Below are 22,688 nucleotides of genomic sequence, written 5' to 3'. Positions count from 1 at the left end.
ATAGTTTCTTCGCTTACCAACACTTTTTAATTATCGATATCCGCATTACTTTTTCATTGTAAATTGTAAATAAATAAAATCTGGAAAAATGAGCTCGGGGGCCATGCGCACTCCCGTCTCGCAGATAATCCAAAGCAAGCAGGACCAAGATGCCGAGGAGGAGCCGAAGAAGAAGTCCCGCGAGGACTGGCGCAAGGCAAAGGAGTTGGAGGAGGCTCGTAAAGCGGGAACAGCTCCTGCCGCTGTGGACGAAGAGGGTCGTGATATAAATCCGCATATTCCCCAATATATATCAAACGCTCCATGGTACTATGGATCAGCGGGACCCACATTGAAACATCAGCGTCCCCAGCACGAAGACGAGCAAGGACAGCTAGACAAAAGGGCTCCAAAAGGTCTTGACACCTCTCGCATCATCACCAAATTCCGGAAAGGTGCTTGTGAAAACTGCGGTGCGCTTAGCCACAAGCGCAAAGATTGCGTAGATCGGCCACGTAAAGTTCTAGCAAAGTACGCCGAATCCATCGTTGTTCACGACGAGCATTTAGTAAATGAGGCTGCAGTGAACTACGACGAGAAAAGAGATCGTTGGAGCAGCTATGACCCGGCCAATCACCGGGAGATCGTCGAGGAGTACGAGAAGGTGGAGGAGGCCAAGCGACAGCTTAAAGCCGAGAAGCTCAAAAATGGTAGGGACAATATATATAATATATTTTAAGTTCCTTTTTTATTTATTTATCTCTTTAGATCCCGATGCCGAAATATCCGATGAGGATGGTAATGAAGACAAATATGTGGACGAGGTGGACATGCCGGGTACTAAGGTGGACTCCAAACAGCGTATCACGGTGCGGAACTTGCGTATCCGCGAGGACACAGCCAAATACCTGAGAAACTTGGACCCTAACTCCGCTTACTACGATCCCAAGACACGCTCCATGCGTGACAATCCCAATCCCGCAGTGCCAGAGGAAGAGTGAGTACTCAGAAGTTTCCGAAATACAAATATTCTCTTATTTTTAAATACTTTAGAGCTGAGTTTGCCGGTGAGAACTTTGTGCGCTTCTCTGGAGACACGACAGCACAAGCCACCGCCCAGCTATTTGCTTGGGAGGCTCATGGCAAGGGAGTGGATGTCCATCTTTTGGCCGAACCTACTAAGTTGGAATTGCTTCAGAAAGAGTACGAACAGAAAAAGGAACAGTTCAAGTCGAGTGTGAGTTTTTCTCTTAAATAAATTACCTAAAGCGAGACTTCCTAATAATATAATTGCCATTTTAGACGAAAACGCACATTGTCGAGAAATACGGAGGTGAAGAGCACCTACAGGTGCCGCCAAAGTCTCTGTTGCTGGCCCAGACAGAAGAGTACATTGAGTACTCTAGGAGCGGCAAAGTGATCAAAGGTGTTGAGAAACCAAAAGCGCGCAGCATCTACGAGGAGGATGTTTATATTAATAACCACACCACCGTGTGGGGCAGCTACTGGAACGCCGGTCGCTGGGGCTACAAGTGCTGCAAGTCCTTTATCAAGAACTCCTACTGTGTCGGTATGCAGGAACCTGAAGGGTACTCGGAGCAGCATCCCACTAGCTCGAGCACAGTATCTGCAGCGGAGCCAATAGCCCAAGTTCAATTTAAAGTTCCAGAAGTGCCCCCAGAAAAGCCCGCTTCCGAAGTGGACTCGGCTCCGAGTTCAGAATCATCTTCATCGGAAGAGGAGGAAGTAAAACCAGAGAAGAAAAAGTCCAAGAAGAAGTCAAAGAAACGCGAGAAGAAAAAGAAAGCCAAGGAACAGCGGAAACAAAAATCCAAACACAAGGATGCCAAGGAAAAAGAGAAGTCAAAAGAGAAAGAAATTCCAGAGGAACTGGACGATCGCAAAAGGGCTTACAACAGCATGTATGACGTAAAGGCGCCCACAGAGGATGAGATCGAGGAGTGGAAAAAGAAGCGGCCTAGGGCAGAAGATCCTATGCTGCAATTTATGTAGACAACAAAATAAAACTAATTATCTTAAATTAAAACATTCTAATCTTAAAAAGACGTACAAGCAAGAACAGTTTATTAAACAATAGCATATTGCTCGTAGAGCAGCTCTCTGATCTTGTAGTACTCCTCGGACAAACAGCCCTCCATTGCCACTTTGCCGGCATCGACGCGCCTCAATGCAAGAGTTCCATTGCTGCACCAAAGCACGCCGCCGGAGAATTCCGAGTTAATGTTGTTGCGCATGAGAATCTGCTTAAAGTCGGAGAGCTTAAGCTCGTTAATGAGGACCGAGTTATGAATAGGTATCTCATCGTCGGCCAGCGTCTCCAGTGTTAACGTCTTGCCTTCCTGCACGGCTGCGTCTTGCTCCACCGTTACGTCCATAGGAGCTTCGATGGCCTTCACGCGCATGCCCAGGCGACCATCAACCCACGCCACCTCCGCGTCTTTGCCCTTTTGGAACTGCAGCTGGGAGACAAGTCCTTCCGTCAGGCGTACCTGATAGATGTGGATCTCAGTGGTGACGTCAATGATTTCACCCTTATGGGGGGTAAAAACGCGCGCCCCCACATTTTGCTCGCAGTGTTTGGCCACCACCTGGGTACCTTCTGCAGTACCGTGAATTACGATTACCCGCCTTGGTCGCAATTGGGAAAGAATCTTGAGCATAGACTCGCCATCAGAGCGACCTTCAAAATCGATCCTCTGGATTTGAGCATTCACTTCGATGGTTTTGCGTTGGTTAATTAGCTTTGTGGGCTTTTCCAGCAGCTGAACATCGTTGTCGCCAATGCCTCCGTTAGCCTGTTGATCTGGTCCCAGCCCTGGTTCCTCCTTTTTTACATTCTCCTTGTTTTGCTCTTCCATTGGAACGAAATCGTATCCCCCCGTATCTGCGATGCGGTAGTCATCCAGATTAATGATCTCTCCGTACTCATCGTACTTGACTTTTTCTTCGTGATAGGGGAACATCACATGATGTCTTTTGTTAGACTTGAAAAAACCGGAATGATGTCGACCCTCTGGGCGGACAACAATATCATGCTTGCCGGTAATGACACTCATCTCGATGTCGTCCTCGGATTCTGAACTGCTCTCTTCCTCCACATCGGGCTTCACAATGAGAGGATTAAGCTTTTCGCCCTGTGTGCGTATGTATTCCTCTAGTTCGGCGCCTTCTAGCTCAACTCTTCGCCTGACGTCCAACTCGATTTGCTTACCCGGCGTACAGTTCTCAACCAGTTCCATGGCTAAAGTGCCTGGGGAAGTGCGCGTGGTTAGGATAATGCTGTTATTGGCATTGCTGGCCCATTGCACAAAGAGGTCTCTCGTGAAACCGCTCTCCAAGTCTGGGGTACTGGCCAGTACCACTTTTGGGCCGGCGGGTAATTTATAGACGTCCGCCAGCGAGTGACAGAGTTGGATGTGCTTGAATTGGAAGGGATTGTTGCGAGCTCCCTCGAAGGCTTTCGTGAGTTTGTCGCTCATCCACTCGATCTGAGATTTGGCGAACTCGATTACGTTATAGCTCACATTGTTAAGAAGGGCAAGCGAGTAGGCCATTAGACCTGATTCCTTGTTTTTCCACAGTTGGTCGAGCATGTGGGCTAGTTCCAGGACGCGTCCCGCCGTGTCTACAGCTATTAGAACATTGCCATTGTTGCGCACCGTCTGCAGGATGTTTGTCATAAGCTTTTCATCGCGAGCCCGCCTTCTGGCTTGCTGATATTGCGCATTGTACGCATCGGTAATAAGGAGCGAAGGTCTCTGTAGTCTGTCCAGCTCGCAGCCACTTAAGTGGCGTTCCTTCTTGTGGTTGAAGTCGGTGGCATAAACAATATCTTCCTCGCCAACCTTGACGATCTTCCAGATGGTGCCGCCGATCATGTGTCCCGCATTTAGAGGCGTTATGGATATGCCATAACCCTTGCCCTTCAGTGAAACAGTTTGGTTGTATTTCAACTGAGTGATCTTTTCGAAGGCAGTGTCCACATCATCCAGGGAGAAGAGATCAAAGTCGCCCATGTTGAAGTGAGACATGTACAGATCGTACATGAACATTTGGCCCATTTTAAACACGGGAATGGTGGCGTAAATGGGGCAATTCAGACCTAGTTTTCCGACCAAATAAGGCAGAGCGCCCAGGTGATATGCATCTGGATGAGACAACAGCACAGCATCCAGGGTGTGAACCTGCCTAAAAGATGACACTGTTTATCATTTCTTGAATGTTAAGCATTCAACTTACCTCTTTAGTTCCTTTATGAAGTTGGCGTCAAACTTTTCGTCCCATCCACAGTCGAGTAAAATTCGCACATCGTCTATCTGTAGGATATAGCATGGCGGGGACTCATCCATAGCCCCGGATATAGTATGCAGCTTGATAATTGACGTCATTTTGTGCAATTAAAGCGCAGAAGCATTTGTTAAAGAAGTCAATTTTACATATAAATCGTAGTTCTCCGCCGGCCCAGGGATACAGAACCAACCTTATAATGTTGCCAGACTGTTTTTGTCTTGTTTATACAGTAGATACTAGTTTATGTTTATTTATTAATAATCTATTATTTTAAATTCTATAAACATAAACTTATATAAAAAAAGCAATTGCATACATACTTATGAAAATACTTAAATAAATATTGAGATATTAACTATGGTAGGTATCGTTAACTTCGTTCCCTCTTTTAGTTGTAAATACTTTATCATTTTCTTATCAACGACTCAATATAAATAAATTTGTTTTTTAATTATAAAAACCCGCGTCTTATCTTCTTTCTGATTAATTAACATGGGTGCAGTCCAACATATCTTTACCGAACGGCCCAAAAACGTACAGCAAAGAGCATTTATTAAGATCTACAGTACATGCTCTTTGATTTATTACCTTTACGAAATGTTTGTTGGTTCTTTTAAAGTGAAAATTGTATTGCATTAAAATAAATTATATTTATAAAAGAGGTATTTATTGATACAAATTGATTAAAGGAAAATATTTGTATTATTTTTTCTATTAGTCAGGTTCAACTGTAGAAGTGTTGGCGTGGTGACTAATTGCGTCCCTGGTCGTCAGCTGTAATTCGCCAATCGCCCGCGAATCACGATTGCATCCGGAATAAGGATGCGGAGTTCTAACAGATCCCGTTGAGTTAAGAGTTCCTGCCTACGATGTTCGTGCGGCTCTGGATCCGGAGCTTCCACATCTATGACCTGCTCTTCGCCATCGGCCTGATCACGCTCATCGTGTATTTGTGTCTACCATTTCGGTTTGCATCCCACTACGAGTACATCGAGGGCTCACAGATCGAGAAGGCTTTATTGCCACAGGTAACACGCAATGTGTCCCTGCAGGAGGTGTTTGAGTGCACCTACTCGGAGATCATTGCCGAGAACCGGTTCGTGTATAATCTGGCCCATTACCACGAGGCCATGCAGCACAGCGCTGAAATTCGTCCAGGCGGCGAGTTCCGTCCGGAAGGATGTCAGGCCCGCTACAGTACCGCCATTATTGTTCCGTACAGGCAGCGGGAGCAGCAGCTGCACGCCTTCCTCACCTACATGCACAATTACCTGCCGCAGCAGTTGATCCATTATCGGATTTTCCTAGTCGAACAATTTGATCATAAGCCCTTTAACCGGGCTATGCTCTTCAACATTGGCGCTCAAGTAGCTGCAGACTACGGATTTCCCTGCCTGATCCTCCACGATGTGGACCTTTTGCCGTTAAATTCAGGTCAGATATATGCCTGTACCGAACGTCCACGACACATGTGCTCTGCCCTGGATCACTGGAGATTCCGATTGCCGTATCGTGGTCTGTTCGGAGGCGTAGTAGCTATAAACACCGCCCAGTTCCAGCAGATCAACGGAATGTCCAACCTGTATCATGGTTGGGGCGGCGAGGACGATGATCTCTACGAGCGCCTACAGGCCTTAAGCATTAACATTTGTCGATTTGCGATGGAATTTAGTGAGTATACCATGTTAAAGCACAAGCCGGAGCGCCCGAATGCTAATCGGGTAGCGCTTTTAAGGGCGGCGACTCTCCGCCAGCACTCGGACGGACTCAACTCGTTGGTGTACAAGGAGGTGGAGCGAAGAATGCACAGTCTATTCACGCACATCCTGGTGGAGACCTGAGAGCCAGTATTTGTTATATTTTTAGCTTATAGGCCAATCGTTTTCGTAGTCGGTATTTCGAATTGTTTTAGACTTGGGAGCACTTAGCTTAGCAACCGATTAGCTGCCGCCTTAGACAAATGCGTTCCGAATCGATCGTGATATCTCACTCACTAGGCTAAGAAGCTGGAAAGGATGGGAGGTGTTGGAGCTGTAATTAAAGTACAATGCAGATGTCTTAGATTAAGCGGGTATCGCCATGTTATGCACGCTCTGCCTCTGCCAATAATAAATGGATTAAACTTTAAAATATCTGTTTTAATTTGTAACTAACTTAATGGGAACAGTTATTAGCGAAAGGAATACCAACAAGGTGATCCTGGATGAGTTGTCCTTTCTAGGTGAGGAATTTATAATCTTGTCCGAAACGACGGCAATGAGAAACTTAAAGGTATATATGTATATTATATATAGGATATTACAAGAGGTAAACCCGATGATATACCAAAGTCTGAAGAAGGAACTAAGATAAATTAGTCTAAGATTAAACTTAAATAATTATGTCGCTTTTGCTAATATTATAGTTTTTTTTTGTGGACTATTTTTTAAGTTTATATGATTCTGAATTAATTTTTGAATAAAACATCTTAAATCAGAATGTTCAAATATTTTTGTGAAAATGTTAATTAAATTTTCTTTAAAAACCTCATAAATTTAAATTTAACATAAAATTAGAGTTGCAGTAAATTAATTTATCGCACCAATCGAATAAACAATTTTTCGACCCCTAATCATGACTATTGATATAGCCACTTATCTAGGGCTCATTTAACAAAAGTTGCTGGTGACCTTAGACATGGGTTTTCTGACCTCATTACGCAGAATAATTATTTATTTCGCCATATTCCTCGGAGCTATATTCCTCCTTCCCGGATTACCACCTAGCACCACTTTTCCCTTCAAGGAATATGTGTAAGCTGGCTATTTTCAGTCCTTTCCATATTTATACTCGATATTTTGTTTTCTGTAGTGTAAAGCCTCCTTTAGAACTGAAAGGACCGTTAAAACCAAATTTTCACCTGGATGGTGCTAGGCATTTGTGGAAAGATCAAGTTTACGGACCTGAGAACCTTATAGTGCGAGATGAGTGGATCTACACGGGAATACATGGCGGAGAAGTCATCCGACTAAATAAAGACTCCGTCGAACCTATAACAAAGGTCGGGCAACCTTGTGGTACGAAAAGCCGGTATCATGATTACATTTATGCTGATTATTTTACTTTCTATAGATTACATTTTTGATGACGATCTATGCGGCTATCCAGTGGGTTTGGCCTTTGACACCATAGGAAATAATCTGATTATAGCAGATGCACATTATGGAATATGGCAAGTAAGCTTGGATACGAAAGAGAAGACCAATTTGGTGTCTCCGGAGGAAATCCTTCCCGGGAAAGGAGTGAATCGCCCGGGAAAGCTGTTTAATTCAGTGACAGTCAGCCGGGAGGGTGACATTTACTGGACCGACTCTACGTCCGAAGGATTTGCTTTCATGGCTTTTGCTAATCCTTCGGGGCGGTAAGTTTGGGAAAGGATCAGACTATTGAAAAGATAATTATTATTTTTTTCAGACTTTTAAAATACAATCGACTAACAAAAAATGTTGAGGTTCTCCTAGATGAGTTGGCCTTGTCTAATGGAGTGGCTTTAAATCCCGATGAGGATTTTGTAGTTGTGGCCGAAACGGCTGCCATGCGTCTGACGAAATATTATCTAAAGGGACCCCAAAAGGGTCTGAGTGAAATATTTGTGGAATGTTTGCCAGGATTGCCGGATAATCTGACTCCTGATACTGACGGAATCTGGGTGCCTTTGGCCCTAGCTGTAGATAGTGAGAATCCCAATCCGTTTGCAGGATTGGCACCTTATCCGAGGTTAAGATTTTTCCTCGCTCGACTGGTCGGAATAATGCAGCTTCCTTTTCAATTCTTAAAAAATATATATCCCAACAACATTTCTGCTCATCTCTTACACTCATTTACAGAGTGGGTCAGCTCAAACTCGCCTAATCGGACCACTATAGTGCGTTTAGACTGGAATGGTAACATCGTCAAGGCCTTGCATGGTTTTGATAGATCTGCTGCCAGTATATCACATGTCCTAGAATATAAAGGCTACTTGTATTTGGGTTCGCCAACAAATCAACACATAGTGAAAGTTAAATTAAGCGACCTAAAACAAATATGAGCATATCAGAAATCCGTTCATAATTAAGCAAATTAAATAAAATATTCAAAAATTAAATTAAAATGTTGTATATATATATTTTTTTTACGAATTTTATAGTTTTGGAACAAAATAATGATTTCCTTTGTGGTTAAAATGAAAATGAAATTGCTGAAAAATGAATAAGTCAACTTTTGAAACAGAGAATTTCGATATTTAAGAAATTACTAATAATTAAAAAAAATATGGTATCCAATCACACCGAAACCAGTTTCTTTATATTGATATATTTTGTAAAATATAGGTAAGGAGAAATTGCACAGAACGTAGATGGTTGGCTTTTTGGTATAGCTAACAATAAAATATTCTATATATTATTTAATATTCTATTTAACTACAGGCATTCGTTTCGTTTTACATTTGATATCGATTGCGGAATGTGACAACGAGCAAGACCTGTTAGATTAAGCGGGAATCGCCATGATATGCACGGTCTGCCTCTGCCAATAATAAATTGATTAAAATGATAAAATGATATCTGTGAACTTGTAAATTTGAGTTGCTCAGAAATTGGTTATTGGTTATCGAACCATTCAAAATCAAATTTAAGCTTTTTCCATTATCTTGACAATTGAACTTTGTTACCTTGTTGGCGTCACTGTTAGTCTTGTCCCAGATAATAGCAAGCTAGCGCATATTTCGCCATGGGTTTCTTAGGTGCATTACTTAGAACTATTATAGTTTTAACCATTTTCTTTGGAGCTTTGTTCCTACTACCCGGATTACCTCCTAACACTACTTTTCCTTTTAAAGAATATGTGTAAGTTGTAACCTTTAAGGACTTATAGGGATAATAGATCGCTTTGCGTTTGTAGTATTAAGCCTCCTAGAGAACTGAAGGGAACTCTGCAGCCAAACTCTTACCTCAATGGAGCGGAAAAGTTGTGGAAAGATCAGGTCCTTGGACCAGAGGGTCTTCTAGCACTTAATGACAAGATTTATACTGGTATTCATGGTGGAGAGCTCCTTCGACTAAATAATGCTGAGTCTATTCAGTCTATTACAAAAATTGGTCAACCTTGTGGTATGCAAATTATTTCCTTATATTCAATTGCCTAAGATGATGAAGATTTCCACTATAGATTACATATTTGATGATGAGCTATGTGGTTATCCTGTGGGCCTGGCTATTGATACCCAAGGAAACAATCTGATTGTAGCCGATTCATATTATGGAATATGGCAAGTTGACCTAAGCACCCAGGAGAAGACTAATTTGGTGTCGTCGCAGGAAATTCTACCTGGGAAGAGTGTTAATCGTCGTGCCAGGCTTTTTAATTCGTTAGCAGTTAGCAGTCAAGGTGACATCTACTGGACTGATTCTTTGTCCGATGACTTAGTTTTGGCACCCTTCGCTAACCCGTCGGGTCGGTAAGTTCAATTTAAGAAAAGAATAGGTTAAACTTTTAAAAAATATTTGCTCTTTTTACTTAGACTTTTCAGATACAATCGCGAAAAGAAGACAAACGAGGTGCTCCTGGATGAGTTGTCCTTTGCCAATGGCTTGGCCCTAGGTCCCAGTGAAGAATTTATAATCCTGGCCGAAACGACGGCCATGCGGCTGACCAAGTACTATCTTAAAGGATCTCGGGTGGGTCAAAGCGAAGTCTTTGTGGAGGGCTTACCTGGCTGGCCGGATAACCTTACTCCTGATAATGAGGGAATTTGGGTACCTTTGTGCGTGTCTTCAGATAGTGAGAATCCAAATTTGTTCGGCGCGCTGGCACCTTATCCTAGGTTACGATTTTTCCTTGCCCGTCTGATGGCTCTAATGCAACTTCCCTTTCGGATTTTAAACAATCTATATCCAAACGATATTTCGGCTCGTCTTTTCCACGCGTTCAATGAGATGGCCATTAGCAATGCTCCCAATCGAAGTACTGTAGTTCGTTTGGACTGGAATGGAAATATTGTAAAATCTTTGCATGGATTTGATAGAACTGCTTCTGGAATATCTCATGCTTTGGAACTTAAAGGTCACTTGTACTTGGGATCGGCATTTAACCAATATATTGCTAGAGTGAAACTACCCGATGAAATAGCAAAATCTGAAGGAATCAAAACTAATTAGTATGAGATTAAACTTAAAAACCTAAGTCGCTTTTCCTAATGCTATTTGTTATTGGCTTTATTCCTGCTACCCGGATTACCACTTCCTTTCAAGAAGTATATGTAGCTGGTTATTTTTAGTCCTTCCCATATACATATGTATATAACAGTGTAGTCTCTTAGAGAACTAAAGAGACCGTTTCAACTGAATTTTTACCTGAATAGTGCAAGACATTTGTGGAAGGTTTAAGTTTTCCCACATGAGAGCCTTATATGGCCAACTTTAAATAAATATAACCAGATCAGAAATCCATTTATAAATACGCAAAATAACTAAAATTTTATATATATTTTTTAAAGAATTTTAGAGTCGAGGAACAAAAGAATGCTGATTTTTGTGGTGAAATTGAAAATAAAATTATTTTAAAAAATTATAATCAATTTCTAAAACAGAGTAATTCGATTTTTAAGGAATTACAAAGATAAATTTAATAAATATAGTATTTAATCACAACGGATCCAGTTTCATTATGTTGATATATTTTGTAAAATATAGGTAAGGAGCAATTGCACAGAACATAGATGGTTGGCTTTTTTGTCTAGCTAACAATAAAACATATTCTATTTAACTACATGCATTCGTTTCGTTTCACATTTGATATCGATTGCGGAATGTGACAACGAGCAAGAGCCCAAAGGTCCTGTGTTAAAATCTACATAATATAATTTAAAACATTTCTAACAAACACGCACACATTTAGACGGGACATTCACACACTTGACAGATCAATTTAGTTATGTATAAATACATGTATAAGGGAATATAGCATATAACATCTAAAAGAAAAAAGTAATAAGTGGATATTTCTAAGCAATTTTGTGTGTGGAGATCCAATACTGTTATTTTGAATCTTCTAAAGAATCTTAGAAATGACCAAGAACTACTTTCAGCGCTTAGAATTCTATTAGATATATGGAATATGGAATTCAATCAATTTGTTATTGGCTACGACCGAGTCTAGTTCAAGAAGTTAAGTATATCCTGCTGGGAAAGTGCGTTGAGGTTCTGGTTATCCGTTGGCAGCAGCGGCTGTGTCTGCGGTTGAAGCGTGGGAGCTTGGCTGGGTTTTCCCAGAAGTTGCTGCTGTTGATGCTGCTGGATGCTGTTCAGACTATAGTTAGTTGGATAAATGTAGTTAACTGTAGGCTGTTGCAGCGTGTACATATTGGCACCGTTTGTGTTGCTGGCCTTGGGCGCTCCAACAGCGGATCTTCCACCAGCGAAAGGATCTAGGTCGTCCAGCGAAAATGAATTGTTGTTGCTAGCTTGCGGCGAGGCCAGTTGATGGTTCATCACGAGGGGATTCGCACTATGCCAACCGTTGTTTGACTGCATCTGCGTAGGAGCAGGTACCGCAGCAGCTGCCACTGCATTTGCCCCCAAACCAGTTAGGTTGCTCTGCATCATTGTGGAGAGTATATCTGGCCTTGTTGCTGGCGGTGCCGTCATTGTACTGTGCGATATTCTGGAATAACAAAAGCGTTTCTTGAATTTCGTCTGCGTTTCTTCAGTTCCATCTTGATTGATTCCTACTTGAGCTGTTCCCTAGCCTTTACTGGCGCCAGAGGAGCGGCGGTGGCTGCTTTGGGCTGGCCAACATTGAAGCCGGAGAACATGTCATCGTTGATTTTATTGCCATTGCTAGCACCATTGGAACTCTCTAGTTCACTGGCCAATATTTCGGAAGCATCTTTTGGTCTGTTTGGAACGATAATTTAGATTGCATTTGTTGAACAATATTGAATTATCTTACTTATTGTCTCGCTGTATGGTAGATAGTTGCTGAAGTTTCTCACGCTGCTCCTGTTCCACTCGACCTAACATCTCTTTGATTAGGGCTATAATCGTGTTGAATTGAGCAATGGTAAGGCCGTTCTCCACACTTAAGGGCACAAGGTAGGGAATACACTTATGCGCCATCACGTCCTTAGTAATACCCAGTTTTGTGTTGGTCATTGCGATTTTATAGATACCTAATAGGGTCAGACGAAACAAATCAATTAAGCTTATAGCATAAACTTTTGTAAATAACATTAAAATCTCACCGATAATTCCCATTATGATAGCAGGTTCGCGGCTTTGAATCTGCTGCAAGAAGGGCAGAATCTCGTCTAAAACCAACCACTTGTCGAGGTTTTCCAAGAGCTTGCCTATGGAAATAAGACAGTTAACTTTCACCGACACATTGCTGCTTTGCAGGCACAATTTCTTGATGCGTGGCAGCACCGAGTTCTTCATTGCGTTGTAGTCAATCAGAGTGGAGAATGTTGGAAGCACTGCCAGGCAAAGCTCCTGGATTTGGGGCATGTCGCATTCCAAAGAGCGATACAGCAGAGGCAGCACACTCTGTTTCACCTCTTCGGCTGGCGTCAGCTTAAGCAGCAGATCCATTTTTTGCATAAAAATCAACAGGATCTGGATGGGATCCGTTAGCTTAAAGATGGGTTTTAAGTGGGGAAGGATGTGGTCGCAATACTCCCGCTGGCTGCTCATCTCGGCAATGAGCAGAACGTTTGGCAGAACGAACGGTATCATCGGCGAGTTGACGAACTCCTTCACAAGATAGGGAAGGATCGAGTGCAAATTAACGCGGTGCGGGAGTGTGGGTATAATCTGAGGCAGCCCCTTGTAGAATTTTGACTTCTGTAGGTTGTCCCACTGGTATAGCGAGTCTAAATAGCTGAGTGTTTTAACCCCAACGTCCTGGAAGTAAGCGATCTGCTTTAGTTCATGCAGCTTTGGTCGCAGATTGGCACTGGGATGCAGCAGCGCTTTGAGGCTCTCAGTCAACTCGCTGGGTACTGCATTCATTGGGGGGTACTTTCGTTGGTTTAAATCATTCGCGTAGCGTCGAAAGCTGCTGTAATCACTGCCAAACGTCTTCAGCGGTTTGCCGGCATAGATGGTGAAGATAAGTACACCTAAAAAGAACACATTTTTATCAATTTGTTTCCAAATGTTATCTAGTATCTACATTATTGCGGAAGCATATAAACATTTATCTATTTTTAAAAGGATTATGCTGTCTTATTGTTGACTTTTCGATATGTACAATCAATGCAAAAAAAAAAAAAATGACTCATGAGCAAAATATGTGCACTGACAAAAATAGAATTTGAAATGGGTGGGAATTTATATGAACAAATTACTTACCCAACGAGAAGAGATCGCTGTCTGGGGTGTTAATACTATTTAAAGCCAACTCTGGTGCCGTATACTCTAAACTGGGTTGCGCCAAGACGTGCAGCGAAGTAGTGTATTCCCGGAATGGCCAGTGAGGCGTGCCATCCGTGGCTGGCTGGTTGGCAATGCAAAAATCAAAGCCGAAGAGCTTCCAACTCCTGTTCTTGTTGATTACTATAGTCTCGGCGCTGATGTTGCGGTGCACAATCTTGGCGTCTTGGTGGAGGAATTGCAGGCCATCGAAGAGCTGCAGCAGACCGTGTCGGATCTCTACGTCATAAAGTTTCTTTTCAGAGCGTACATTGTCGCCCACAACATTGGCCAGTGAGGCGAACACCGGCTCCGTGGCAAAAGCTAGAGAGTCACGGCTCTCCTCCAGCGGATGTTGTACAGTTAGCACATGAGGATGCCGAATCTTAGTCAGTTGTTGGACCCCACGGCGCAGTGTTTCCAGCATTGTCTCCCTATCATCTTTCGACCAGCGCTCCAGGGACTTCTTCTCGAATACGAAAACAGACACTTCCTGTTTGGTGCTCTTCTTGTGGCCATTGTACACCTTCCACATCAGGCCTGTTCGGTAGTGATAGAGATTGCATTGTTATTAGCCACAATATGTTAGATTTTGTTTGGACAAGAACTTGGTAAACTTACCAACTCCGGCGGTGCACACCTGTTCCAGCACTTCGTACTCTCGCGTCACATTGTTCCCAGGCAAAACACCGGACAATGTGGACACCGTCTGCACGGCGGATGAGTAGAATTTGTTTATCATGTCCATCCTGGCCAAAAATTGCCAGAATTTGCAGATTTTAGTGCAAAATTCTTTTGTTGTCGAATCGATATCAGGGATGCAATATTTATTGGAGATGGCACAGTGGAAGGTAAGATAGTAATCGATATTTATAAGAATGTGTCAAATTAAAAAACAATTGTAAGCTTTTACATGTAAAATGTATATTTACATAAAATTTAAAATTTTAATGTACATGTAACGGTAATATAAACCGATAAACAGGTATTTTATTCGTTGGCGGTTTTTTTAAACTTCCGTGTTCAAAATAATCAAAAATATCATATCATTTTAATAAGAATGGTTAACGTATGGAAATAAGTCCGTGTCAAAATGTGCTTTCAAAAACATTCAGAATATTGTATTGATCTGGCTTCGGTCACACTTTAATAATGTAAGCGATTAAACATTACTATTCTAAATAAAGAGCTTTAAATTATTGCGACTGAGAAGTAAAGTAATCTCCGTAAAACTGACGTCATCTTAGCGAACGAAACGAAAGGAATTTAATGAAATGGATGTGTATTTAAATGACAAGACTTCCTGCAACACGAATAAGGGGAATTCCCCGGCTTATGAAACAGGGATGACTACATCCGCTCCCCCTTCCGGCAATCTAAAGGTTCACAAGCTTCAGAACACATGGATCCTGTGGTTTATAAACACCAATCCGAATAAGTCGTGGAAAGACATGATACTGAAGAATGGCAGTTTCAATACCGTAGAAGATTTCTGGAGCCTATATTACCGCACCGAACCACCCTCCAAGCTTAAAAACGGCTCTGATTATATGCTCTTCAAGGAGAATATTCCCCCCATGTGGGAGGATCCGGTCAACAAGAACGGTGGTCGCTGGTTGATCAGTATTAATCAGAACCTATCCAAAAACCATCTGGATATCATTTGGCTAGACGTTCTGCTTTGCCTGATTGGCGAGGCATGCGATAACTGTGATGAAATCTGCGGAGCTGCTGTTAGGATTCGCAAAAAGAATAATAAGATCGCAGTTTGGACTAAAAATGGCAACGACGAGGAAGCCATCCTGGAGATTGGCCACAAATTGCACGAACTGGTGCGCCTTGAAGGGACTTTACAACTTCAGTACCAGCATCACTTTAAAGAAGAAATGGGCTCCGACGTGATGCATATTTTGAAGGTTTCGAAATAACGAATACCAGTTATGGGCTTTCATTTTTATTAATAATAATAATCTTTGATCTTGACTCATTATTTCACTATCTCTTTCTGTGCCATTGCAAATACCATTTATTACAAATCTAATAAACTTTAAGTATTGCAAAATTCAACTTTGAAATGATTATTAAAATTGCCTGATTTTTGGGGATACCATTTGGCAAGGCTGTTTTTGTGCTGTGCAAAACGGAACGTGAATTTAAAAAAGGCTTAATTGGTAATTATTTTTGTATTGTTTGTTTTAAATTACGATTACGATATTGCGATGGCTGCGGAAATTCTCTTGGTGGTCTCAGAAACAAAGATTTAATAATCGCATTTGTATTCCACAGATAAATCCAAATGTTTTTTTTTTTAAATGAGCACTGGAATACAATATCGTTTACTCTTATTCTCAGTAAAAATACCTTTAAGACTTGATTTATATCGGAAACTGTATAAGAAAATTGATTTGCAATTTATTTTTTTTGAATTTCAAAACAACTGGATGTAATGGGCAGAACTACTAACTATCTTTCAGATCCTCCACAAAGGTGAAGTACACATTTGTGGCCGCTTGAGGCTTTTTGTTGAACACCCAGTCGATCAGCAAGAGATATTCCCCAGTGGGTATTGGAGTTGGCAGCTTCTCAGATCTCAGATAAAAGTTCTTAACTTGTTGCAAGCCCTTATATAAAAAATATTATATATATTTATATATTTTCTACATTTGATTTTCCTTACTCACCACATAGGGACAGGAGTGATTTATCGTTGAGTACTCTTTGAAAAGGTCCCAAACAATGCGTATTAGGGCATTATTTCTCCGCCTTATAAACTGACAGCCATCAAAATTGACGCTATAGAGCCAGGGCTTGTACCCATTGGCCCTTTTCATCAACTGGGCCTTTACTATAACATTGTGAACCGGGTGAAGCAGGTTGGCATCGACATTAAGACAGACTTTATTCCGACTCACAGCTCGCAAACGACAGAGGCCGAATTCCACCCAGGATTTGTTGTATGACTCACAGACGGCATTGGTCATTTTGAAAATAACAGCTTCCTTGAAAAATAAAATATAATATTAAAGATAATTGACAGAAACAGAACATGTTTTTACACTTTGATAATGTTGAAACAACATAAATAGCGGATAAATAACCAGCACACTCCTCATGGCTTCGCTGCTAATGGAAAAGTGGCGAAAATTCTACGAAATTTTCTCGTATTTGGCTTTCACAGTAAATTAGATACTCGTGCCTGAGCAAATAATTATAACATTATTATTTCAGCATTTGTAGATTAGCGGGTAATCAATCAATTTCTGCCTCGTTAATTGACTACCTCATAGTTATGACACTTTACAATGTTTGTTCAGTATATTAAATTTATGTGCCTTTTTGGGTCCACTGCGCGTTTGAGTTGACTTTGAAAAATGCTACAAAATGCTCTGCTAGACCCTGTAGACCCTTCATTTCATAATCTATTCATAAACTTAATCCCACACAATTGCGTTTCTATCATAACAATTGCCTTGACTAGGTATTTGGAACTGACCTTTGGGCCACTCAGGGAGTAATTAATTTTTAAGAGTCTCTTCGATTTGGTCACAGTGCGTTAACTTGGCTTTTACTGCCGGTTAGTTGAAGCCTCCTCACTTGTCTGCACTTCGGCATTGACGCATGAAGAGCGCTTCCTCATTTTCTTCATAGGAATATATGGAAATAAATATATAGGCAAGCGGATCCTTAGCTAAATGCCTGCGTGAGTATTCTCTCAATTGATGAAAGTCAAACATTATTAGATTCGGTAAATATGCAATTGACTAACACTTAACTTTGAAGTCAAAGTCGGAAGTCAAGCGCACGCTAAGTCTCGGCTCTGCCATAGGAAAGTTCTAAATTCTACTCCCTCACAATCAAGTAGATTGATCGCTTATAGGAACCAGGGGTATATATGATTATTATATCTTTCATACGATTTAACAGATGTGTATGCCATTTCTCGGTGTTTCCAAATACCATTTGAATACCGGTGACTGAAATCGTGTAATAAACAAACAAAATTTTTACTACGTGCCATTATATTGTCAATTCAGCAAACAAATTGACGTCAGCAATGTGTCTGACTTCTATTTTAAATTAAATCGTAGTTAAACTGCAAGGAGTGCATCGTATCTAATTTCCATTTTAAATTGTGTTACTTTAAACGAAAGGAATGAATGAGCCCCCGGTATCTGGTAGTCGGAAAACTCGGCTATTGTCTACGGCTCGTACCTGTTTTCATTAATGGCCTGACTGGCGGCGACTCGTAGTTCAGTCAACACCTGTCAACGGGCCCAAAAGTCATGTCCGTGTCGACGTCAGCCACTTGGCTGCTGCCCCTCTAAATCCCCCACCTCGCTGAAGCGGGCCACTTGAGATGCATTTGCTTATCCCCGAGTAGAATTAATAGATTTTTATACTTTTTGCACTCTCTGCGAAGCACACGAAACCCAATCAATAAAGCACTCGAATGCATTTAGCTGAATCGCTTTGGCGACTGCGACTTTATCCCACCTCCCTCTACTGCTGACTCCGTGCTCCCCCTGCTCCCAGATAGCCTCCAATAAAACCCCCGGAACGAAGATGTTGCTCCATGCAATTCGGCGAGTTGTTGTTTGCACGATTTGTTGCCGTGGCCGACCGTCTTTGAACCCGCTCTGAATTTCAATGGATTCCGTTCATCCATGTCCATGTGTGTCTTCCGATGTGTGTGTATTTGTGCAGCCAATGTGTTGGTAATTCTGCGTTCTACCGTGACTGATATTTCTATACTCTTGATAGGGCATTTTATTTTTTCCTAGAATGGTGAAATTGCCCAAAATATTCATTGTCAACGTTACAAGCTGATATTGCTAAGTATGTGGGAAATTTCTCATGAATGCTGTTCTAATTTTAACTTTTTAACCTTTCAATTTAAATAAAGGCATTTTGTTTGTCTTAGCAATTAGGAGGTAAGTTACTTGGTCTCTGTAGATGACTGAGATAGAAACATTAAGTCAGAGAGAAGAAAATCTTAAAAATCTCTTACTTTCAATAAGTTTAATTTAATTTAATTTAATAGAGTAAAGTGAAGTAACTCTAATATTTAAATTAATTTTCGATTCAGTATCATGTATATTTATGTATTCATGTATATTTTATTCAAGAAAAAGCTAGGGTATCCATAGAATCAGCCTCCAAAGTTCTTATTTTTATGCCATAAGAACATATTGGAGACGGCGGCGTACGCTGCGATGCGTTGAGTCATAAAATAAATCAAGGAGCCCGACACCGGAGTCAATAGTAAATCACGGCTGAAACGGCAAATTACCAGACACTAGCCCTCTCATCATCGAGCCTCCTCGAATAATTATGCGGTGACGCGACGATTTTCCATACCCCATAGTCCATAGTAATCCGTAATCCGTATTCCGAATTAGCCCTGGCAATTACCTTTCGGATTTGTAGCTACTAGACTTTGACTTTGACTTTGATTTCTTGTGGATGTTGTTTTTGTGTTTTTGTTTGCTTGGCGCTATTTGCTTGTCGATTTGCTAGAATATCGTATGGCAAAAACCCGAATGACTTAGCAATTTGCTTAGGCTATTATCGCGATGATGGAGCTAGCCAGTTTTGGGGGTGCAACCATTTAGATGGATTCGAGATTTCGGGCCGGATTCTCGGCGAGCGACGGTGAAGGTCAACTTTCGTTTTTTTTTTTTTTGTCTCGTTTATCGCTCCACTTTATAGGGTTCTTAAAATCCGGTTGCGTTTATTGCAGTTCGACTGTTTGGCTAAGCCACATGGTTTTTGGCCATACGGTTCCGTCTTGGCGATGCATGTTATTCCTGTTATAAACTTCATACATAAAGAGCACAAAAGACCAGACTAATTTATAGAGAGAATATTAATTGAAAGCTCTTTAAGTGATCACCTTGAAAATGATTTTAAATTGAACTGCAAAATAGTGGATAGAACTAGCATATTAGTGGAATTTTGAAACGGTCAAAAAAGTTCTCCTTTGACATTTGCCTATTTGCTGCAGATTATTATTAAACTTAATCTAGGAAGTGTCATTTGTCATGACTATCCATTTCTAATAATTGAGATGTGAACTTGAACCTACTTAGTTCTCAATTGAAAAACCCAGTGTGAAAATCAGCTTTCGGACTTCATCTTAATAATTTAATTTTAGAGCGTTGTCTCATTTAAACTTTTTGACCCCTGTTCAGTAACTTGACACGTTTTCACACTTAGTTGACTGTGCAAATGTTACCCTATTTGTTTACTGCAAACTATACGCCTACAAATTAATCTTTTTTTTTATATAATTGAAGTAAACAATTTATTTGAAATCTCCGTAAGTGAAATAGTATTTAAATGGAATTACACAACGATAATGAAGGCATCAAACAATCTGCAAGCCATTGTGATGCCAAAAGTGAAGTAATTAAACATCAAAAGCGAATCATGTCATTGTCAAGTGTTTGAGCAGATCTGAACAAGATCGGATCATGCCGGCAAAGTGTGCACTTGAGTGGCTTTTGATGAGGGCACCATTAATATGCAATGACTGATTCGCAAATATGGCTTTATTATTTTGTTTTTTTTTGGATCTGTCATTAATGGACCTTTTGTTTCGACTTGGTATAGCATTTATGCGAAAGATTTTCGAGTTTATAGACTCTGCGTCGTCTGGCTTTGTTTGGTTTTGGTGTGAGAAGTTAGATACTGCGTCCAGATACAGATGGGATCGGCGACAAAACATGCTGGGAATTACGTGATTGATGGCGGACCTGCGATTACCACAGAACAGCTAAAAAGTACTGAACTCAGTATAGAATATATTATAAATGCTGGGATATATGCGAAATCAGTGAAATCTTGTCGCGTCTAAAAAGGAAAATCACACAGCAAATGCAAAATTTATGAGCGAACTACGTCGAACGACGTCTCCGGGCGAACGGAGCAAGAATACCAAGTGGGCTGGGATTTCGATTGGGATTCGGATTGGGATTGGGATTGGGATTGAGCGGATGTGGACTGCACTGGGAGGATGACTCAGACGGAGGTCCGTGTAGGTTCAGCCCTGTCACTCAGATCAAACTATAAAGAAGGGGTTCAGGTTCGTCGGCTGACTCTAATTGCATTGCAAGGCTGCCGAGAGCTTTGCAAATAATTACTTCATTTTCCATCCACAACTTAGGGTCAGTCATAAGTAATAAGTAATAATCATAAGTTTTCATCACCTAATTAGCAAAGGAATTTAGCACGAAAAATATATATATAGGGCAATGGTACAAAGTTAAGTTTGTGAAGGCTACCTTAGTAGGTAGTTCTGGGAATTATATTCAAGTTTGATAAGATTTCTGCTTACTATCTGTACCTATTATTGGCTAAAAACCGTTTTAAAGAAAAGTTCTTTTAAGTTGGCATATTTTGCTGAGAACACTGCGTATAAGTAATATTTTGATAAATTTGACAACTTCAGAAAAGCACGGAATTGAAAGTTGTTTATTCTGTTTCCTGGTGTATTATCACTTGTTTATCAAATTGTTCACTTAAAATGTTTCCGAAACAACAAAGTTTCAGATACGCAAATCACTCCACTTATTAGAATATATTACGATCTAGCATTTCAGAGACTAGAGCTTTTTTAACCCAAGCGACCAGCTCTTAAGTGGAGTCCAATGCATATCTCCTTCTTTAATAGCGCTGGCTTTACGAGGCTCCATAAAATTGGATCATAACATTCGCGCTGGCTAAAACCGATGCTCAGTTGCGGTTAGTTACATACTTCAATCGGCAGTCCAAACTGCGCCACTCAATTTGACTTTTTTAGGCGCTGCCGCTGCCGGTGCTGTTACTGCCGCTGAGCTTGGCTTACCGCCCACAAAACACTGCAGTCGCCGTCGCAGTCAGCGCCGCTGCTGAGCCACCGAACCGCCGAACCACTGAGCCGCTGAGACGCCGATGTCAGGTGTTGTGGTTTTTGCAAGCCGCGTTCGAGCTGAGTCTGTTTTCGTCTGCCTGGCAGCGCGGTTCTGGAACGCGTAACGTTCGTTTCGTCTCGTCTCCTCTTGTCTTGACTTGTCTTGTCTCGAAAAACAGATTTTCCAACTCGGGACTCAAGTCGGTTTTCGTATCGATTCGGTTCGGATCGTGGTGCGTCCGCTGTTTTTCAGCCTGTTGCAACTATTTTGGAATCGCTCTTTTCGATACTCTTGTGCAACACTGCGTGCCGCTCTCAAAAGCGCGTCAAAGTATTTGAAGAAAATAAAGTATATTTCGAAAGTGGTCAGTCAATACAAAAAATATTAGAGATATCCCTGTGCCAGAGAGAGGAAGATTTGTGTGGCAGATTAAAGAGCCCTGTAATTAGCCAACAATTTGTCGAAATCCAATCTGTGGGCGTGGGATCTGTGCCTGTGCAGCCAGCAATTCGGTGAGTCTTGAATTACATGGGATTATGGCCAATCTGCCAATCTACCAATCTGGCAATCTGGCGCTCTGGTACTCTGGTAATCGTATGACAAATGCCATTACGTGTGCACACGGCAATAGTAGTGGCTTTCTAAAAAATACCCAAAACGGGTTGGATTCGCTCCGCAGGTCCAGGAGGGGCCGACAAAAAGCTCATGGCTAACACACAGGCATTCACGAAAAAATGTGTGAAATTTCATTGAATTTCCCAAATTTTATACACAAACACAGCAATTGGGAAATAATTCATTGTTTTGCCAATGCAATGAGAGTTACGGCTGCCAAAGAATCGATAATCACCATTCGGATTATTATATTACCCCCGTGGTCTTTGTGTACTCCAAACGGGTTTGCATTTGGCCAAACCCAAAAAAAGTAATTGATTAGATTGGGAAAAACATTTATTACTGGATCAAGAGATTTTCGATCAATATTTAAATTACCATTTAGCATGTCACTAATTCAACAGAAATAATAATATCTCTGACTTTTGGTTTTACAATTCTGTGAATAATTGTTTGTGGG

At 41.2% G+C, this 22,688-nt stretch overlaps 9 protein-coding genes across 11 annotated transcripts in view; 6 read left to right on the top strand and 3 right to left on the bottom strand.

Annotated features, from left to right (window-relative positions):
• Positions 1 to 30: 30 nt before the first annotated feature.
• Positions 31 to 2,026, top strand: LOC108116070 (pre-mRNA-splicing factor Slu7). Its single transcript, XM_017227785.2, has 4 exons — positions 31 to 689; positions 748 to 976; positions 1,033 to 1,216; positions 1,282 to 2,026. The coding sequence occupies exons 1-4, from the start codon at positions 89 to 91 to the stop codon at positions 1,990 to 1,992; spliced, it is 1,725 nt and encodes a 574-aa protein (XP_017083274.2). The 5' UTR covers positions 31 to 88; the 3' UTR covers positions 1,993 to 2,026.
• Positions 2,027 to 2,047: 21 nt separating this feature from the next.
• Positions 2,048 to 4,478, bottom strand: LOC108116069 (probable cleavage and polyadenylation specificity factor subunit 2). The gene is made up of 2 exons (XM_017227784.2): positions 4,240 to 4,478; positions 2,048 to 4,188 (listed from the first exon to the last, which is right to left on the bottom strand). The coding sequence occupies exons 1-2, from the start codon at positions 4,386 to 4,388 to the stop codon at positions 2,067 to 2,069; spliced, it is 2,271 nt and encodes a 756-aa protein (XP_017083273.1). The 5' UTR covers positions 4,389 to 4,478; the 3' UTR covers positions 2,048 to 2,066.
• A 593-nt stretch (positions 4,479 to 5,071) lies between these two features.
• On the top strand, positions 5,072 to 6,420 carry LOC108115929 (beta-1,4-N-acetylgalactosaminyltransferase bre-4). Of its 2 annotated transcripts, XM_017227565.1 has the most exons (2): positions 5,072 to 5,961; positions 6,026 to 6,420. In XM_017227565.1, exons 1-2 carry the CDS (start codon positions 5,160 to 5,162, stop codon positions 6,154 to 6,156), a joined length of 933 nt encoding a protein of 310 aa, XP_017083054.1. In that variant the 5' UTR covers positions 5,072 to 5,159; the 3' UTR covers positions 6,157 to 6,420. The 2 variants fall into 2 exon arrangements, with proteins under 2 accessions (XP_017083054.1, XP_017083053.1); XM_017227564.1 differs by having other exon boundaries at positions 5,072 to 6,420.
• Positions 6,421 to 6,946: 526 nt separating this feature from the next.
• Positions 6,947 to 8,406, top strand: LOC108115949 (adipocyte plasma membrane-associated protein-like). Its single transcript, XM_017227584.1, has 4 exons — positions 6,947 to 7,082; positions 7,141 to 7,346; positions 7,402 to 7,690; positions 7,744 to 8,406. The coding sequence occupies exons 1-4, from the start codon at positions 6,967 to 6,969 to the stop codon at positions 8,357 to 8,359; spliced, it is 1,227 nt and encodes a 408-aa protein (XP_017083073.1). The 5' UTR covers positions 6,947 to 6,966; the 3' UTR covers positions 8,360 to 8,406.
• Positions 8,407 to 9,013: 607 nt separating this feature from the next.
• On the top strand, positions 9,014 to 11,079 carry LOC108116076 (adipocyte plasma membrane-associated protein). Its single transcript, XM_017227794.2, has 4 exons — positions 9,014 to 9,158; positions 9,214 to 9,422; positions 9,481 to 9,769; positions 9,833 to 11,079. Exons 1-4 carry the CDS (start codon positions 9,043 to 9,045, stop codon positions 10,467 to 10,469), a joined length of 1,251 nt encoding a protein of 416 aa, XP_017083283.2. The 5' UTR covers positions 9,014 to 9,042; the 3' UTR covers positions 10,470 to 11,079.
• Positions 10,966 to 14,544, bottom strand: LOC108116075 (SCY1-like protein 2). The gene is made up of 6 exons (XM_017227792.2): positions 14,343 to 14,544; positions 13,662 to 14,261; positions 12,554 to 13,429; positions 12,262 to 12,481; positions 12,042 to 12,206; positions 10,966 to 11,973 (listed from the first exon to the last, which is right to left on the bottom strand). Exons 1-6 carry the CDS (start codon positions 14,467 to 14,469, stop codon positions 11,466 to 11,468), a joined length of 2,496 nt encoding a protein of 831 aa, XP_017083281.1. The 5' UTR covers positions 14,470 to 14,544; the 3' UTR covers positions 10,966 to 11,465.
• A 340-nt stretch (positions 14,545 to 14,884) lies between these two features.
• Positions 14,885 to 15,788, top strand: LOC108115940 (eukaryotic translation initiation factor 4E1). Its single transcript, XM_017227577.1, has one exon. The coding sequence runs from the start codon at positions 14,996 to 14,998 to the stop codon at positions 15,647 to 15,649; it is 654 nt and encodes a 217-aa protein (XP_017083066.1). The 5' UTR covers positions 14,885 to 14,995; the 3' UTR covers positions 15,650 to 15,788.
• Positions 15,789 to 16,121: 333 nt separating this feature from the next.
• Positions 16,122 to 21,553, bottom strand: LOC108115960. Of its 2 annotated transcripts, none has more exons than XM_017227597.2 (3): positions 21,478 to 21,553; positions 16,403 to 16,720; positions 16,122 to 16,342 (listed from the first exon to the last, which is right to left on the bottom strand). In XM_017227597.2, exons 2-3 carry the CDS (start codon positions 16,700 to 16,702, stop codon positions 16,181 to 16,183), a joined length of 462 nt encoding a protein of 153 aa, XP_017083086.1. In that variant the 5' UTR covers positions 16,703 to 16,720; positions 21,478 to 21,553; the 3' UTR covers positions 16,122 to 16,180. The 2 variants fall into 2 exon arrangements, with proteins under 2 accessions (XP_017083086.1, XP_017083085.1); XM_017227596.2 differs by lacking the exon at positions 21,478 to 21,553 and adding an exon at positions 16,778 to 16,828.
• A 147-nt stretch (positions 21,554 to 21,700) lies between these two features.
• The window catches only part of LOC108116068 (fatty acyl-CoA reductase wat), a 28,239-nt gene continuing 27,251 nt past the window's right edge, over positions 21,701 to 22,688 (top strand). Inside the window, exon 1 of the mRNA XM_017227783.2 lies at positions 21,701 to 22,125. The gene's annotated coding sequence lies outside the window, so the exon portion shown is untranslated. The remainder of the gene's footprint in view (positions 22,126 to 22,688) is intronic.

The sequence above is a fragment of the Drosophila eugracilis genome, unplaced genomic scaffold (genome assembly GCF_018153835.1).
Source record: "Drosophila eugracilis isolate 14026-0451.02 unplaced genomic scaffold, ASM1815383v1 contig_616, whole genome shotgun sequence".
Taxonomy (NCBI): domain Eukaryota; kingdom Metazoa; phylum Arthropoda; class Insecta; order Diptera; family Drosophilidae; genus Drosophila; species Drosophila eugracilis.
This window is presented reverse-complemented; position numbering and strand designations above follow the sequence as displayed.